The following is a 16646-nucleotide window of genomic DNA, read 5'->3' as shown; positions in this document are numbered from 1 at the left end:
CCCCCGCGCCCAGCTCGCCGCCCGCCCCGCCGCCCCTGCCCTCGCCGCCCGCCCCGCCGCCGCCCCCGCCGGCCGCCCCCGCGCCGGAGGAGCCCCCTGCCCCGTCCCCCGAGGAGCCCGAGCCTCCGGACGCCCGGCCCCTGCACTTGGCCAAGAAGCAGGAGACGGCAGCCGTGTGCGGGGAGACGGACGAGGAGGCGGGCGAGAGCGGCGGGGAGGGCATCTTCCGGGAGCGCGACGAGTTCGTCATCCGCGCCGAGGACATCCCTTCCCTCAAGGTGAGTCCCCGGCATGGCACGCCGGGCCCGGGGGTTTGGTCCCTCAGCGGCTATGGAATGCCTGCCGGGTGACAGGCCCCGAATCCACAGGCCCATGGGGCCAGAGCATCCAGAGGACATGCGGGGCTCTGAGATGCGGGGGGCGTGTGTGTCCCATAAAGGAGAGCGATGGTTAACATTTATTGCAGGTATTGTGGGGGCTGGGGTTCCAGGAGGCAGGTCCTGGTCTCGGTGAAGCTTCTAATTTAATGGCACAAGCCAAGAGAGTGGTGACTTGGCGAGGTATGCCGTGTTGGTGGACGCGTGTGGAATCGACAGAATATACCTGTGAATGAGCGCGCTCTCCGAGGTAGTCTGTAAATTGAGTAGCCAATGATTTGGGAGCGTGAGGCCACATCTTAAACGCTTTATGCAGATCGCCGCGTTCACTGCTCCCAGTTACGCTACTCCAGAGGTTGGCAAACTGGCCTGGATGGGCCAAGTGCAGCCCACGACCTCTTCCTATAAATAACGTTTTATTGGCACCCAGCCATGCCCAGACGTTTCCAAATCCTCTAGCGCCCGTATCGTGGCGGGGCGAGACGGTTGGCAGAGGCTAGCTGACCCACAAAGCCAAGAATCTTTCTTTCCTGCTCCATGACAGAAAAAGTTTGCCCATCTCTGCTCCACTCGGTTCATGGGACAGATAGGTTTGGACCAGAGGATTAATAGCAGGGGTGCTTGGTGAGGGTAGGTGACTTCAGGCGCTCGTGCAGTGCGTCTCCCAGAACAGGAGACTGAGCAAGTGCTTGGTGGGTCAGCAAGCCATGGTTCCCTTGATGGTGACCCTGAAGACTAAGCTCCTTCTTCATATTAGTCACTGTCACGGACTGGGTATTGATTACGGGGCCGGGAACACGTGTGGCCCTTGATGTACGTCATCGCGTTTAATTTAATCTCGGGTGTTGTTTCTTCAGACGGAGACGTTGCGGGATGAATTAATTATAAGGTTAATAACTCGTGTTATGCTATATTATCTCGTGTACTTTGGGAGACGAACTTAATGTGTTATTTACAGTCTTTATTTTTATTTATTTTATTTTATTTTTCAAGGTTTTCTTTTTTTTTTTTTTTTTGTATGAAATTTATTGTCAAATCGGTTTCCATACAACACCCAGTGCTCATCCCAGCAGGTGCCCTCCTCAATACCTGTCACCCACCCTTCCCTCCCTCCCACCCCCCTTCAACCCTCAGTTCTCAGTTTTTAGGAGTCTCTTATGGTTTGGCTCCCTCCCTCTCTAACCATTTTTTTTCCCTTCCCCTCCCCCATGGTCTTCTGTTAAGTTTCTCAGGATCCACATAGGAGTGAAAACATATGGAATCTGTCCTTCTCTATATGACTTATTTCACTTAGCATAACGCTTTCCAGTTCCATCCACATTGCTACAAAAGGCCTTTCATTCTCATTGCCACATAGTATTCCATTGTGTATATAAACCACAATTTCTTTATCCATTGGTCAGTTGATGGACATTTAGGCTCTTTCCATAATTTAACTCTTGTTGAGAGTGTAGTCTTATTTTTAGTCTTTTTTTTTTTTTAAGTTATTTTGAGAGAGCACGAGTGGGGGAGGGGCAGGGGCGGGGAGAGAGAGAGAGAGAAAGAGAATCTCAAGCAGACTCCGTGATGTCAGCACAGAGCCCGATGAGGGGCTTGATCTCACAAACCCCGGATCAAGACCTGAGCCGAAATTGAGAGTCAGACGCGGGGGCACCTGGGTGGCTCAGTCATTTAGCATCTGACTTCGGCTCAGGTCATGACCTCATGGTTCGTCAGTTTGAGTCCACATGGGGTGAGCCCCCCATTTCTGTCTCTCTCTCTCCCTCTGTCCCTCCTGGGATTCTCTCTCTCTCTCTCTGCCCCTCGCTCACTTGAGCCCTCTCTCTGGAAAAAAAAAAAAAAAAAAAGAAAGGTCAGACACTTAACCGACTGAGCCACCCAGGCGCCCCGTCATTCTAACCATTTTTTTTTTTTAACCTTTATTTATTTTTGAGACAGAGAGAGACAGAGCATGAACCGGGGAGGGTCAGAGAGAGGGAGACATAGAATCGGAAACAGGCTCCAGGCTCCGAGCTGTCAGCACAGAGCCCGACGCGGGGCTCGAACTCACGGACCGTGAGATCACGACCTGAGCCGAAGTCGGCCGCTTAACCGACTGAGCCACCCAGGTGCCCCTAACCATTTTTAAGTGTACCATTCGGTGGCATTAGGTACATTCACGTCGTTATGTAACTATCGCCATTGTCTGTCTCCCAAGTTTTATATTCATAATTCTCCTTCACGATAGGGATTGCTAGCCCCGTTTTACAGGGAAGGAAACTGAGGCATAGAGTGGTACAGTAGCCTTCCTGGACTTTCATGGTTGGGGACTGACGCCAGCTCTGTTGGCCCCAGGAGCCTGGGCTCTCAGTAACCAGATTCAGCCTTTCTCTGTCCATTCTGTCAAACATTGACAGTGACAGCGGCGGATGCTGCTGGGCGCCCCGCGCTGGGCCGTAATAACAGAGCTTTTACAGATGAGGAAGTTCACGTTCAGAGAGAGGGACTCGTTCGGCTGGTGGGTGCCGAGCCGGGATTGGAGCCGCAGCTTTACTGACACCACCTCCCAGCTGGCCCGGGGCCGGGCAAGGATTCAGATGCTTAAAATACAACACGAGTGTGCATTACAATGGGGGACACAGAGCCCCAGGACTGAACCACTCGTGCAGACATCGGAGACTCGTTTGTGTGCTTGGAGTCGGGGCAGGCTGGTGGCATCGTTACTGAGAGCCCAGCTTTGGCGTTAACCTGACCGGCTTAAATCTCAGCCACTTCTGGGCTGGGCTGGTGTTGACCCTTCCTGACCCTCCCGTTTCCTCATTTCCTCCCTCAGGTAACGGGAGGATCCAGGCATTAATGCTTGCCTGGGGCTTTATGGAACCAGGGGTGCACACAGTAGGTGTCCTCAAACTTTCGCTTCTGTTACTCACCTCAGTGCTCTTGGGTGAACCTAGTGCAGAGCTTGGGTAACTTTTTCCGTGAAGGGCCAGCCAATAAATACTTCGGGCTTTGCAGGTCAGAGGGTTTCTGCTACATATTCTTGTTTTGTTTTGTTCACAATCCTTTAAAAATTAGGAACCATTTTTAGCTGGTAGGTGTGTAAAAATGGGCAACAGGCCACTGGTCGAGAACAATGATAGCCCAGTAGAAATATCAGCGAACCATATATGTCATTTGAAACTTTCTCGTATCCAGGGGTGCCTGGGTGGCTCAGTCGGTTAAGCGTCCCGACTTCAGCTTAGGTTGTGATCTCCCGGTTTGTGAGTTTGAGCCCCGCGTTGGGCTCTGTGCTGACGGCTCGGAGCCTGGAGCCGGAGCCCGGAGCCTGCTTTGGATTCTGTGCCTCCCTATGCCTGTTCCTCCCTGCTTGTGCTCTGTCTCCCTCTCTCTCAAAAATAAATAAACATTTTTTAAAAATTTAAAAATAAGCTTTCTTGTACCTACACTTAAAAGATAGGGGAGCTGGCTTAATGAGTAGAGCACATGACTTTTTTTTTTTTTTTCAAGTTTATTTATTTAAGAGAGAGCTCAAGCTGGAGAGGGACAGAGAAAGAGGGACAGAGAGAATCCCGAGTAGGTTCCGCTCTGTCAGCGTGGAGCCCAACATGGGGCTTGAACCCACAAACTGCGAGATCATGACCTGAGCTTGAAACCGAGAGTCAGACTCTTAACTGACTAAGCCCCCCAGAGGCCCTGAGCACTGGACTCTTGATCTCAACAGTTGTGAGTTCAAGCCCCATGCTGGGCGTGGAGCCTTCTTAAAAAACAAACAAACAAGTTCAAAGATGGGTGAGATTGGCCACATTGTATTTTCTGTAACAGTGTATTTAAAGCCATCATTTCAGTATGTCATCAACGTAGAAAAAGCTCCTGAGATGTTTTACAGTTTTCCCATATCAAGTCTTTGACACCCGGTGTGTATTTTACACTTGTGGACCGTACTCGGGGCAGCTGAATTAGAAAGCGCGGGGCTAGCCCCCTTCCGTGCCTCAGCTTCCCCATCTCTAAAATGAGAGTGAAAATATTAACTCCCAGTTCTCGGGGATGTGGAAGATTTAGCAGGATGTAGACCCTGAGCACGTAAGAGTTTATGGGGTAGAGAAATGTACAGGGAAGGGCAGTCGGGGTGGAGGTAGCAGGGTGCCAAGCTCATGTCATGAGCAAAAATGCGTTGTCCTTGTGGCTCAAGGGGTTGAGTGGCTAGAAGTGAGTGCCAAGGCTGGGAAGGTGAGCCAGGGGCCGGGTTATGCTGGGGTGACATCAACGGGCGCCTGCTTGAGACTCCTCTCTGGGTTTTCCGGCAGCTGCTAGGGCTTCTCGCCGGCGGGAGGTGGCTGGGGAGATGTCTAGGCCTGATGGCAGTCTGTCCACCACCTCAGTCCTGTGACCCTGATTCCCTGTTAACGGACCACAAAGCTTTCTCATTCCCACCCTGCTAGGTGTTTCTGGCTCGTTCTCATCTTGCTGCTTGCTTCCTGCCCTGGTCTCTGCTTGTCAGAGTTCAGATTCCCCAAAGAGAATCTGATTGGTCCAGCTCTGCATTTGGGGCCAAGATGATTTGCTTCCTGATTGGCTGCCTGGTTAGGTCTCCTCCAATCGGCTCTGGCTTCCGTCGGGCAGGGGCAGGGGCTTTGGGCATGTTGGCTTCCCTAATAAGGGGAAGTGGGTGTGGTCAGTGATCTGATCGACATGAGGAGAGGCAGGAAGGACAGCCTGGGGACTGACCGGCCCTGATTGGAGATCAGGCAAGGGTGATACCAGGGATTGGGCACGATGGTGGCAGGGAGGCAGAGTGGTTTTGGGAAAGACACCAAGCTCGACTGGGATGTGGTGAGCCGGGGGACCTGCGTCCAATGAGAGAATCAATAGACTCAGAAGAGGCAGATTAGGTAGTGGGAGGAGACTGAGGAGGGGGTGGCCCCCCCCCCCCCCCCCAGGTGGGAAGGATGCTCTGATGACTTCTGAGAACTTCATATTCACATTGAGAGGGGAAAAGGCACCCCTGATGGGGGGCACTGCATATGCAAAATCTGGGGGTCAGAAAGTCTGGGGTTCATCTGCTGAACTCTGAGGGGTCTGGATAGCGTGCTGGGCAGGGGCTGGAGAAGAAAAAGGAAACTGAGGCAAAATTTCGCTGTGCCAGACTGTGGAGCTTGCACTGGGGGCCCTACAGGGGTTTGGAGCTGAGCAGGATGTGGTCTGAAAGGAACTTTTCAATCCTTGGGCCTCTGACCTGGCTTCCCAAGGTCACCGAGAGGAAGGACTGGGAACCACATAGCAGCCTGGGAAAAAGGATTTGGGGCCAGGACCCTGGCATCCTTGTCTCATCCTGCCTCTTGTAATTTTAAGCCGAGAGCATTTTGAGACCTCATTTTCATCAGGTTATTGTAATCCCTTTTTTGCACTCCCCTAACTGATCTGAGGGACACAAATCATGGAGGTGAGGGGCGCCTGGGCGGCTCAGTCAGTTGAGCGTCTGACTTCCGCTCAGGTCATGATCTCACGGTCACTGTGAGCTCAAGCCCCGTGTCGGGCTCTGTGCTGACAGCTCAGAGCCTGGAGCCTGCTTTGGATTCTATGTCTCCTTCTCTCTCTGCTCCTCCCCTTCTCGTGCTCTGTCTCTCTCTCAAAAATAAATAAACATTAAAAAAAAATTTTTTTTTTTTTTTTTTAATCGTGGAGGTGAAAACAACTAACTCCAACTAAGAGTGGGTAGTAGATAGCTTGGCACACCAACGCCAGTATTACAGCTGCTGCCAGTGCCAGACATCATTAATTGATCTCAGCACTTCTCCGGCCGTGCCTGGCTTTCAGGGCAGCCATGACCAATCAATTGGAGTTACCATCTGTATCCTGTTTATCACTTGAGTATGGATTCTTTGAATGCAAGGACTACCTTTCGTGCCTCTCTGGGTTATTACAATACCCGGTGCACATTTCCCGTAGCATCTGTATTCTTATCTTTTTTTTTTAAATGTTTATTTTTGCAAGGGGAGGGGAGTGGCAGAGAGAGAGGGAGCCACAGACTCGACTCCAGGCTCTGAACTGTCAGAACAGAGCCCAAAGCGGGGCTCGAACCCACGAGCCATGAGATAACCTGAGCCGAAGTCAGATGTTCAACTGACTGAGCCACCCAGGCGCCTCCCATGTTCTTATATAGTCTGTTAGCTGCTTTCTTCTAGACGCACAACTGTCACACATGCTGTCCTGTGTCATTGCTCGGTCCCCCTCATAGAAGACATTGTCCCTCTGGGACTCATTTAGGTATCCCCTCTTCCAGGAAGCGTTCTTGGATTCAGATCGCATGTGAGGTCCTTATTTTTTTTATTTTCTTATTAAAAATTTTTCTTTTAATGTTTATTTATTTTTGAGAGAGACAAGAGACAGAGTGTGAGTGGGGCAGAGGCAGAGAGAAAGGGAGACAGAATCCGGAGCAGGCTCCAGGCTCTGAGCAAGCTGTCAGCACAGAGCCTGACGCGGGGCTCAAACTCACAAACTGTGAGATCGTGACCTGAGCCAAAGTTGGACACTTAACCAACTGAGCCACCCAGGTGCCCCAGTCCTTATTTTTTTTAATGCTTTTTTTTTTTTTTTTAACGTTTATTCATTTTTGAGAGACAGAGACAGCATGAGTGGGGGAGGGTCAGAGAGGAGACACAGAATCCAAAGCAGGCTCCATCCAGGCTCTGAGCTGTCAGCACAGAGCCTGACGCGGGGTTCAAACCCACAGACCACGAGGGGGTCTGCCACTAACACGTTTATTACTCGGTGCTGTTATTTTTTTGTGCCCTGTCTGGTTTTCCTGCTACTGCCCTCGCTCCCCCAGATTAGATACTGGGTCTGGCCCACATCCTTCAGTTTCCAGTGTCCAGCTGAGGGTCACACACGTCTCGGAGTTGTGGAGAGGTTATCTGAGTGTGTTGGGGGTGTGGAGAAGGGGGGGCCTTACCCTCACCGTGTCTTGCCCTGTTGTGGATTCGCTGATGAAATACATGGTCTCCGGGAAACTGTCACCTGTCTGTTCCCGGCACAAGCCTCAACTGCGCCCTGTTTCATTTATCGACTTGTCTATCTTGTCACCTCTCCGACAAAGACCCCATGAGAGGCGTCAGTCTTATTCATCACTGGACCCAGGGGTCCAGCACGGTATCTGGAAAATGGTGGGTGTGCGCTCAGGAGTCGGTCGTGACGTTAAGTCGCGACAGAGGCTTATGCCATCCCACCGTGAAGTTTTTATAACCAAAACTTTGCAGCCCAAGAACCAACGGCCTTGACTGCGAGGACTGGGGTGAGCCACAGGAGGACGTGGCCAGACTCATGCTGCCTCCCCAGGGCTGAGAACATCACACGGCCAGAAGACATCTGGCTGTCAGTGTTCGTTGATGGATGGCTTGTCGACCTCAGTCCCTTTTCTCTTAAGCGGGTGTAGAGGGAGGACATCGGGCCAGGAACTGGGGGGCAGGGAGGACAGGAACGAGGGCTGACCTTGCTGGCCTCACTGCACCCTTCCTCAGCTGGCACTGCAGACGGGGCGCGAGCCCCCACCCATCTGGCGAGTGCAGAAGGCGCTGCTGCAGAAGTTCACTCCGGAGATCAAGGACGGACAGCGGCAGTTTTGTGCCACCAGTAATGTAAGCCTGCCTGGGGGGTGGGGAGTGAGGGCTCAAGAGCCCCGGGTGGGAGGCGGGGAGGTCTGGAAGCCGGGGTCCTCCTCACGCATGGCTGTGATTCATGCCTAGTCTCGGGTGTAGTCCAGCAGGGAGGCTCCGTTTCCAGTGGCTCCTGTGGCCGCCGCGGGGGCCCTGGGTGGGGTGGGAGTCTTGGTATCCGGCTGCCTGGCTGGGGTGGACGAAGGAGTTCCTCCTGTGCCTCTTTCCCTCCATAGTATTTGGGGTACTTTGGGGACGCGAAAAACCGGTATCAGCGCCTTTATGTAAAGTTCCTGGAAAACGTCAACAAGAAGGATTATGTGAGGGTCTGTGCTCGGAAACCCTGGCATCGGCCCCCAGTGCCCGTCAGGTACCACGGGGAGCCGAGGGGCGGGCAGTTGGTGGGCAGGGTCTACAGGCATGGGGTTGGATCATTCAAGAGAAGAGGCAGAGTCAGGGAGAGTGGACACAGGGTGGGTGACAGAGACCCAGAGAGAAAGAGACTCCAGTCTGGGGCCGGGGGGCCAGGCAGAGACCCCGAGAGGGAACAGATGGCAAGAGGGGGAGCTGGTTCTGTGCTTAGAGCTGCTGGCGAGGCAGGGGGATTTCAAGAGGAGAATTTGGGTTTCTTGGGGGCTGCTGACTGCATACAGTCCCTTCCGTGTTCCCTTCTAGGCGCTCTGGGCAGGCCAAGGGCCCTGCGTCTTCTGGGGCCAGTTCTGCCCCGCCTCCCAAGGCCCCAGCACCACCTCCTAAGCCAGAGACCCCTGATAAGACTGTCTGTGAGAAGCCCCCAGAGCAGACGCCTGAGACAGCTGCGCCCGAGCCCCCCGCCCCTGAGAAGCCATCCCCACCTCGGCCTGTCGAGAAGGAGAAGGAGAAAGAGAAGGAGAAGGAGAAGGAGCGGGTGACGCGTGGGGAGCGGCCGCTACGGGGCGAGCGGAGCGCGGGCGGGCGGCAGACACGGCCTGAGCGGAGCCTCACCGCGGGCCAGCCCGCCACCTCCCGGCTGCCCAAGGCCCGGCCCACCAAGGTGAAGGCCGAGCCGCCCCCCAAGAAGAGGAAGAAGTGGCTGAAGGAGGCGGCAGGAAATGCCTCGGCGGGTGGGGGTCCACCAGGCAGCTCCTCGGACTCCGAGTCATCCCCGGGAGCACCCAGCGAGGACGGTGAGTCCCTAGGCAGCCACACAGGGCGGGTGGGGAGGCAAGAGGAAGGGAATCCGGGGCATCAGAAGGAGGCGTGGGTGAGCGCTGTCCAGAGGGTTCCGGGTGGTATCGGTGAGACAGCGACAATAATTGAAATAATGGCAATATGTGTCAGTCACGTGGCCCCTGCCTGGATGACTGCTCTGCACACGATGAATTCACTTGTTTAATTTTTGTAGCAGTGCTACAAAGTAGATACCGTTACTGCCCTCATGTACAGATGAGGAGACTGAGGCACCAGGAGCACATAACATGGCTGGGATGTGGTGTCCCACCCGAGTTGGGAGGTGGCCAGTGAAGCCTCAGGCCTGTTCTTCAATGCTGCACTGATTTGTCTTAGGACAGACATGTTATGGGGCCCCTGGCTGGCTCAGTGGGTGGAGCGTGTGACTCTTGATTTTGTTTTTTTGTTTTTTTTGTTTTTTTTGTTTTTATTTATTTTTGGGACAGAGAGAGACAGAGCATGAACGGGGGAGGGGCAAAGAGAGAGGGAGACACAGAATCGGAAACAGGCTCCAGGCTCCGAGCCATCAGCCCAGAGCCCGACGCGGGGCTCGAACTCACAGACCGTGAGATCGTGACCTGGCCGAAGTCGGACGCTCAACCGACTGCGCCACCCAGGCGCCCCGTGACTCTTGATTTTGACGTTGTAAATTCGAGCCCTTTACATTGCGTGTAGAGATCATTTAAGAATAAAATCCTTATTCGTTTTTATTTTTTAAATGTTTAATTTTTTTTTTTTTTACCTTTATTTATTTTTGAGAGACAGAGAGAGACAGAGCACTAGTCGGAGAGGGATAGAGAGGGAGACACAGAATCCGAAGCAGGCTCCAGGCTCTGAGCCATCAGCACAGAGCCCGATGCAGGGCTCGAACTCATGAACCGTGAGATCATGACCTGAGCCCAAGTCAGACGCTTAACTGAGCAACCCAGGCGCCCCTTAAATGTTTAGTTTTGAGAGAGAGAGAGAGAGAGAGAGAGAGAGAGAAAACGTGTGCTAGTGGGGGAGGGGCAGAGAGAGGGAGACAGAAGATCCAAAGCGGGCTCTATGCTGACAGCAGGGAGCCTGATGAGCCGTGAGATCGTGACCTGAGCCAAAGTCAGACGTTTAACTGACCTAGCCACCCAGGCGCCCCTAAAAATAAAATCTTAAAAAAAGGAAGCAGGTTCTGAGGGCAGAGGAACATGGGGGACCAGTGTCTGTCCTGGAGGCCCAGAGGTTGTGGTTTTCCCTGTGACTCGTTGTGTGACTCCAGGAAAGAGGCATCATCTCTTTATGCTGTAGTGTCTTCACTTACAAAATAGATTAATGACAGATAAAACATATAGGAGGGTACTCACCTATAGTAAAGCACCAAAGATGAGCTCCACTGCTTAGAATGATGTCTGGTTTGTGGTGACAGTAATAGCAACAAAATACACACGTACACACACACACACACACACACACACACACACACACAGTAAATATAACAGCCGCCTTTTAATTGAGTGCTTACCAGGTGCCAGGCCATCGTTTTAAATATTTTGCACATTGGTTTGTTTTATCTTGACATAAACCCTGAGAGGTAGGTCCTATATAGAATTTTCCTCATTTTAAAGATGAGGAAACTGAGACACCAAGAGTCGATGTGACTTGCCTGAGGTCATATGTCTTTTTAGAAATAGGGCAGGGGTAGCCGTTTTAATAGAGACTAAGCGTACACACGGTTAAAGAAGAGAGAATTCTCTTTCGTCAAAGCCCTGCTGAAGGTGGGAATCTCTTGGAAAATCAGAGGCTCTTCGCAAGGTTGTCCAGGGTCCCAGTTTCCTTTCCTCTTGTCGCTCTGCCTTCCCCCAGGTCAGAGGCAGCCCAGCAGCCCCCAAAGCTGAGGTCCTGCCAGTAGGAAAGGACTCAAGGACCAAGGAGTGAATCATTAACCTTCCTTTTAAGTGCCAGATCTGGGAGTGGCCCACATCCTACCTCTCCTGCCCCATTGGCTGGAACTCTATCACGTGGCCACACCTAGCTGCAAGGGAGGCTGGGAAATGTAGTCTTCTTTCTTTCTTTATTTTTAACTGGGCAGTGCTATGCTAAATCAGGCCCGGTGGAAGCAGTTAAAGACAGGTTGTGAAGGTGCCACAAGGGAGGAGACTTAGCCAAAGGCCTAGATTTGCAGGTCTTTCCTTCCCTGGCCCTCAATTTTTTTTCCTTTTTCTTCAACAGCTTACAAATTTAAGTTTAACTTTAACATGCCATATAATGAACCTATTTGAAACGTATAATTCAGTGGTTTCTAGTATAGTCATAGAGTTATCCATCCATCTTGGCGATCAATTCTAGAACGCTTTCAGTATCCCAAAAAGAAACCCTGTACCCCTTGGTTATCACTCCCATTTCTCCCTTGCCCCCACACCCCCAGGCCTAAGTGACCAGCTACTTACAATCTCTGGATTTGCCTTATATTACATATAAGTGGAATCAGACACCACGTTGTCTTTGGTAATTGACTTCTCGCACTTCGCTAACGTTTTGAGGTTCATCCATGTTGTAGAGGTATCAGGATTTTGTTCCTGTTTGCGGCTGAATAATACTCCACCGCCTGGACGGACCACATTTTATTTATCTACCGTCCGGTTGGTGGAAATTTGGATCGTTTTCACTTTTTAGCTATCGTGAATAATGCTGCCCTGAACACACGTGGACAGCTCTGAATTTTCTGAAATGGGGGGAAGGGAACTCTACACGTTTATGGGAGCCGTTTCCTTGCCAAGGGGTCGGTGTGGGTCTGAGTCGGCCTCCCCTCACCTCACTCAACCAGGAGCCCCTCTAGGGTAGGGTAGGGTGAGTGTGACCTATGTGTGGATGCCCTGAAGGCTTTGCTCAGCCCAGGAGGCCTTAGAACTAAACTAACTCTGGGTTGTCTGAGAGCGGTGACCCTCCATGTGCTACAAGCTGTTGCTCTCTCCTTTCCTGTATTCGTAGAAGTTCTAGAAAGATGCTGCAGTGACTGTCTGCTCTCTCTCTTCCTTTAGTCTCCTCCCATGTGGCTTCCTTGGCCCCTTTTTGCAGATACTTATTGAGCACTTACTATGTGCCATGAACGAGGTCCCAGCAGTGAACAGAACAAACAATGATATGTGTGCTCATGGGAGCTTCCAGTCTAGCTTGGGAGAGTCCGTCCGTTGAATAAACATGTTATGTAACAGAACACAAACCAATGTGAAGAATCATCATTGTAAGGCTGGCTAGGCTTAAAGGCCGTTAAGAAAAAGTTTCAGTGGATGCCTGGGTGGCTCAGTCAGTTAAGCGTCCAACTCTGGCTCGGGTCGTAGTCTCACGGTTCATGGGTTTGAGCCCCGTGTTGGGCTCTGTGCTGACAGCTCAGAGCCTGGAGCCTGCTCCGGATTCTCCCCCTTCTCTCTCTCTCTCTCTTAAAAATAAACAAAGACTTTAAAAATTTCTTGGGGCACCTGGGTGGCTCAGTCAGTTGAGCCTCCGACTTCAGCTCAGGTCATGATCTCACAGTTTGTGGGTTCGAGCCCCACATCAGGCTCTGTGCTGACCACTTGGTCGGAGCCTGGAGCCTGCTTCAGATTCTGTGTCTCCTCTCTCTGCCCCTCCCCCGCTCAAGCTTTGTCTCACTCTGTTTCTCAAAAATAAATGAATGTGAAAATAAATAAATAAATAAATGAATAAATAAACATTTAAAAATTTTTAAAAATTCTTAAAAATTAAAAAAAAAATAGTAAATACGTAGAAAAAAAGAAAAGTGGTTTTAGTAAAGAGTATCCAGGCATTCTAGAGGGTGATGTTTTCGGGGGATGGGGGAGTTGGGGAATGCTTCTGGAAATGACACTGGAGCAGAGATCTGAGTGCAACAGGGTTGGGGTTGGGTGACTGGGAGAGAGAACATTCCAGGCTGGGCGTGTCTGGGGATCAGGAAGGAGGCCAGTGGCCGGAGCGTGAGTAAGAGGAGAGGGTGAGAAGTGAGGGCAGAGAAGGAACAGGACCAGACCTTGGAGGGACAAGAAGCCCAGGGCTTTGCGTTCCCACTGGAAGGATTTTACCTTGAACGAGTTAGGAGCCATGGGAGGGTTTGGGCCAAGGCCTGGGGGTCCAACTGCTGTTGCCAAGTGGTCACTCTGGCCTCTGAAACAGCTGTCCCCACGGACCTTCCATGTGGTTAAGTCAAACAGACGTTTCTCATGCCTCTTCCTGAGGGATCTTTTAGGGCTGTTCGTAGCCGTCCTGCATCTTTTTTCTCCCCGACGTTACTTCTTGGGTTTCATGTGAGTGTCCCTCAAGTCCTGACCTTGGCCTTGTTGTTTCACTTCTCACTTGGCAGGCTCAGCTTTCCAGTGAGCCTCACTCATTTCTTCTCCCTGGCCCCCCTCCAGACATCCCCCAAGCCTCCTCCCCCCAGATCCCACTGAGTTCCTTGTCCTAATTTCCGTATCTCCAGGATAGCCCCACTGGCTAGGCAGTCAGAGGGCCAGATCTCCAGCCTCCAGCCTTTGCTCCCTCACGTCCACGACTGGGAAGTCCCCAGCCCTTCAGCGCTTTCCTGTAGCCCTGGCCCAGACACTGGCCCTCCTGTCTTCTTGCCCGAGATCCTGTCCTTATGGCCCTGCTACAGCATCTTTTCTTTTTTTTTATTTTTAAATTTTTTTTTTTTTCAACGTTTTTTATTTATTTTTGGGACAGAGAGAGACAGAGCATGAACGGGGGAGGGGCAGAGAGAGAGGGAGACACAGAATCGGAAACAGGCTCCAGGCTCCGAGCCATCAGCCCAGAGCCTGACGCGGGGCTCGAACTCACGGACCGCGAGATCGTGACCTGGCTGAAGTCGGACGCTTAACCGACTGCGCCACCCAGGCGCCCCTACAGCATCTTTTCTTACCTGGTCCATTGCCCTGACCTCTGGTATCATCCTTCCAATCCATCCCCTACCTGTCCTCAGAGGTGCCTTTCCACATTTACCCTTGCCCCTCCCCTGCTCACAGCTCTCCCATGGCTCCCTAGTACCCACCAGAAAAAGCCGCTACTCTCTCCACCTCATATTGGATGGAGGCCCTGCGAGGTCTGGCCTGCATGACCCGTGTAGTCTCAACTCCCACCTCCTCCCTCAGTCTTGCTCTTTGTGATGCGATCTCTCTGACTGGATTCGCTGGTTTGGAAACCAATGATGCTGCTTCTTTAGACTTGATCGAAGCTACGCTGAACCAGTCAAACGTGAAGTTCACCGGCCTGGAATGCTCTTGCCTATCAGTCAAGACTTAGCTCTTGTGTGACCTTGGACGAGCCTTCCCTGGCTTGCCAGGCTGAACTTGTTACGATCAATGCCTGTGACTCCACCATCAGAGTACATGACGCTGGTACTTGGGGACTTTCTCCAGCGGACTCGGCGCTCCCTGTGAATCTGGGCCTGGTACTTAGAACACCGTCTGCCACACAGGCGGCCTCCAGCAAAGGCGGAATAACGAACTGAAGTCCCATCTTGTTCCCCCCAGAGCGGGCAGTACCTGGGCGTCTGTTGAAGACCCGGGCGATGCGGGAGATGTACCGGAGCTACGTGGAGATGTTGGTGAGCACAGCACTCGACCCAGACATGATCCAGGCCCTGGAGGACACACATGGTGAGCTGAGGCCTGGGAGAGAAGGTCGCCGACCCCTCCTTCGCACCCCCCCTCCCCCATGCATTGTGGGGCTTCGGCTCTTCTGACGCCCCTCCGGGTCTTTTAGATGAGCTATACCTCCCGCCCATGAGGAAGATCGACGGCCTCCTGAATGAGCACAAGAAGAAAGTCCTGAAGCGGCTGTCGCTGAGCCCAGCCCTCCAGGTGCCTGTGGGGCCTGGGCGGGAGGTGTCCGGGGCCCCGCAGTCATGAACGGGAGAGATGTGCACCTGTCAGCCACGGAGGAGCTCCCGGAGCATGAGGCCCTGAGCGGGGGCACCATTCTCCGGGCTTGGCCAGGAGAAAAGTTGAGGGCAGGGCTGGCAAGAGGGAGTCTCTAGGTTCCTTGCAGGCCTGCATGGAGGGGGCTTGGAGGGTGCAGAGAGGTCATAGTGAAGATCTGGGGCGGGCTGCTGGGAAAGCCCATCAGAGCGTGGCTCTGGAGTGCAAATTTGGAGGCAAAAGTTAGACTAGGGCCTGCACCCAGGCCTTGCCGTGGGACAGTGTTAAGCGGATCCTGATGGCTTCTCTGTCATCGTAATGCGGGACTTCTCAGCATCTTAGGTTTCGGTAGTAAGTCATCTAGATGATTTTCTTTCTGGAATGGCCTAGGATTCTAGAACAGACTATTCAGGCAGCTCTGATGCGGGGGATGGTTGTGTGGTGCTGAGATTTGGGGGCAGATTGTTAGGGCAGCGGAATTCTGGGATGGAATGTTGGTCCGGCCTTGACATTTCTGGGCAGCTACTGGTCGAATTCTGGGAATTCTGGGATGGACTTTCAGGCTGGCTCAGAAAATCCCTGGTGGGATGTTAGTCCCTCAGAAAACGCGGGATAGAGTGATGATCTGGTTCTAGAACTCTGGGTGGGGTGTTACGCCAGGGTTAAAACTTCCGTGGTAATGGAATATTCTTCTGGTTTTAGAATTCTGGGATCGAATGTCAGCCTGGCACTGGGGAGTCTGGATCTTAGGCTGATTCTCAAAATTTTGAGTAGGATGTAAGGCTGGTGCTGAGAATCCCGGGTGGAAGGTCAGGGGTCTCTGGGAATCTCAGGCCGGGCCACAAGGCACATTAAGAAGGGTCCCCAGACAGGCGTAGGTTCCTCTGTCCTTTGAGGAGGCCAAGATTCCCCAGGGATCCCCTGATCCACGGCCTGAGGGAAACTGGGGCACCTGATGATCTGAGAACTGATGGTGGGTTTGGAGCGTGTGGGCCCGGGGCACGTCCCACTGACCGGTCGGCTTCCCGCAGGACGCCCTGCACACGTTCCCCCAGCTGCGAGTGGAGCAGAGCGGGGAGGGCTCCCCTGAGGAGGGGGCCGTGCGGCTGCGGCCGGCGGGGGAGCCCTACAACCGCAAGACGCTCAGCAAGCTCAAGAGGAGCGTGGTCCGAGCCCAGGTGGGGCCGCGGATGGGCGGGCGGGGTGGGCGACTGGGAAGCGGAAGGGCCCCGGGCTGGGCGGTGGGGTGAGGCTTCTCCACTCTCCTCTGTCCAGGAGTTCAAAGTGGAGCTGGACAAGTCGGGATACTACACGCTCTACCACTCCCTCCACCACTATAAGTACCACACCTTCCTGCGCTGCAGGGACCAGGTAAGCCCACCCGCGGCACCCGTTGCCCTGGGATTCGGCCCCACGGGCTCTGCCCTGGACCCAGCCCGTCCTGCCTCGGACCCAGGAGTCCAGCTCGCAGCCCCCTCCTCTCTCGGACCCAGGGATCCACGCCCCCAGCCCCTCCTCCCTCGGACCCAGGGATCAGGCCCCCAGCCCCTCCTCCC

The 16646-nt window shown here is 53.1% G+C and overlaps 1 protein-coding gene across 1 annotated transcript in view; it reads left to right on the top strand.

Annotated features, from left to right (window-relative positions):
• PRR12 (proline rich 12) overlaps window positions 1–16646 on the top strand; it is a 32552-nt gene that overhangs the window by 11071 nt on the left and 4835 nt on the right. Inside the window, 8 exon segments of the mRNA XM_049622065.1 lie at window positions 1–278; window positions 7871–7987; window positions 8242–8375; window positions 8681–9171; window positions 14704–14829; window positions 14936–15033; window positions 16122–16268; window positions 16366–16461. Of these exon segments, the coding sequence (XP_049478022.1) occupies window positions 1–278; window positions 7871–7987; window positions 8242–8375; window positions 8681–9171; window positions 14704–14829; window positions 14936–15033; window positions 16122–16268; window positions 16366–16461 (1487 nt within the window).

Source organism: Panthera uncia (genome assembly GCF_023721935.1).
Source record: "Panthera uncia isolate 11264 chromosome E2 unlocalized genomic scaffold, Puncia_PCG_1.0 HiC_scaffold_19, whole genome shotgun sequence".
NCBI classification, from domain to species: domain Eukaryota; kingdom Metazoa; phylum Chordata; class Mammalia; order Carnivora; family Felidae; genus Panthera; species Panthera uncia.
Note: the sequence above shows the minus strand (reverse complement) of the source record. Positions and strands in the feature narration are given on the sequence as shown.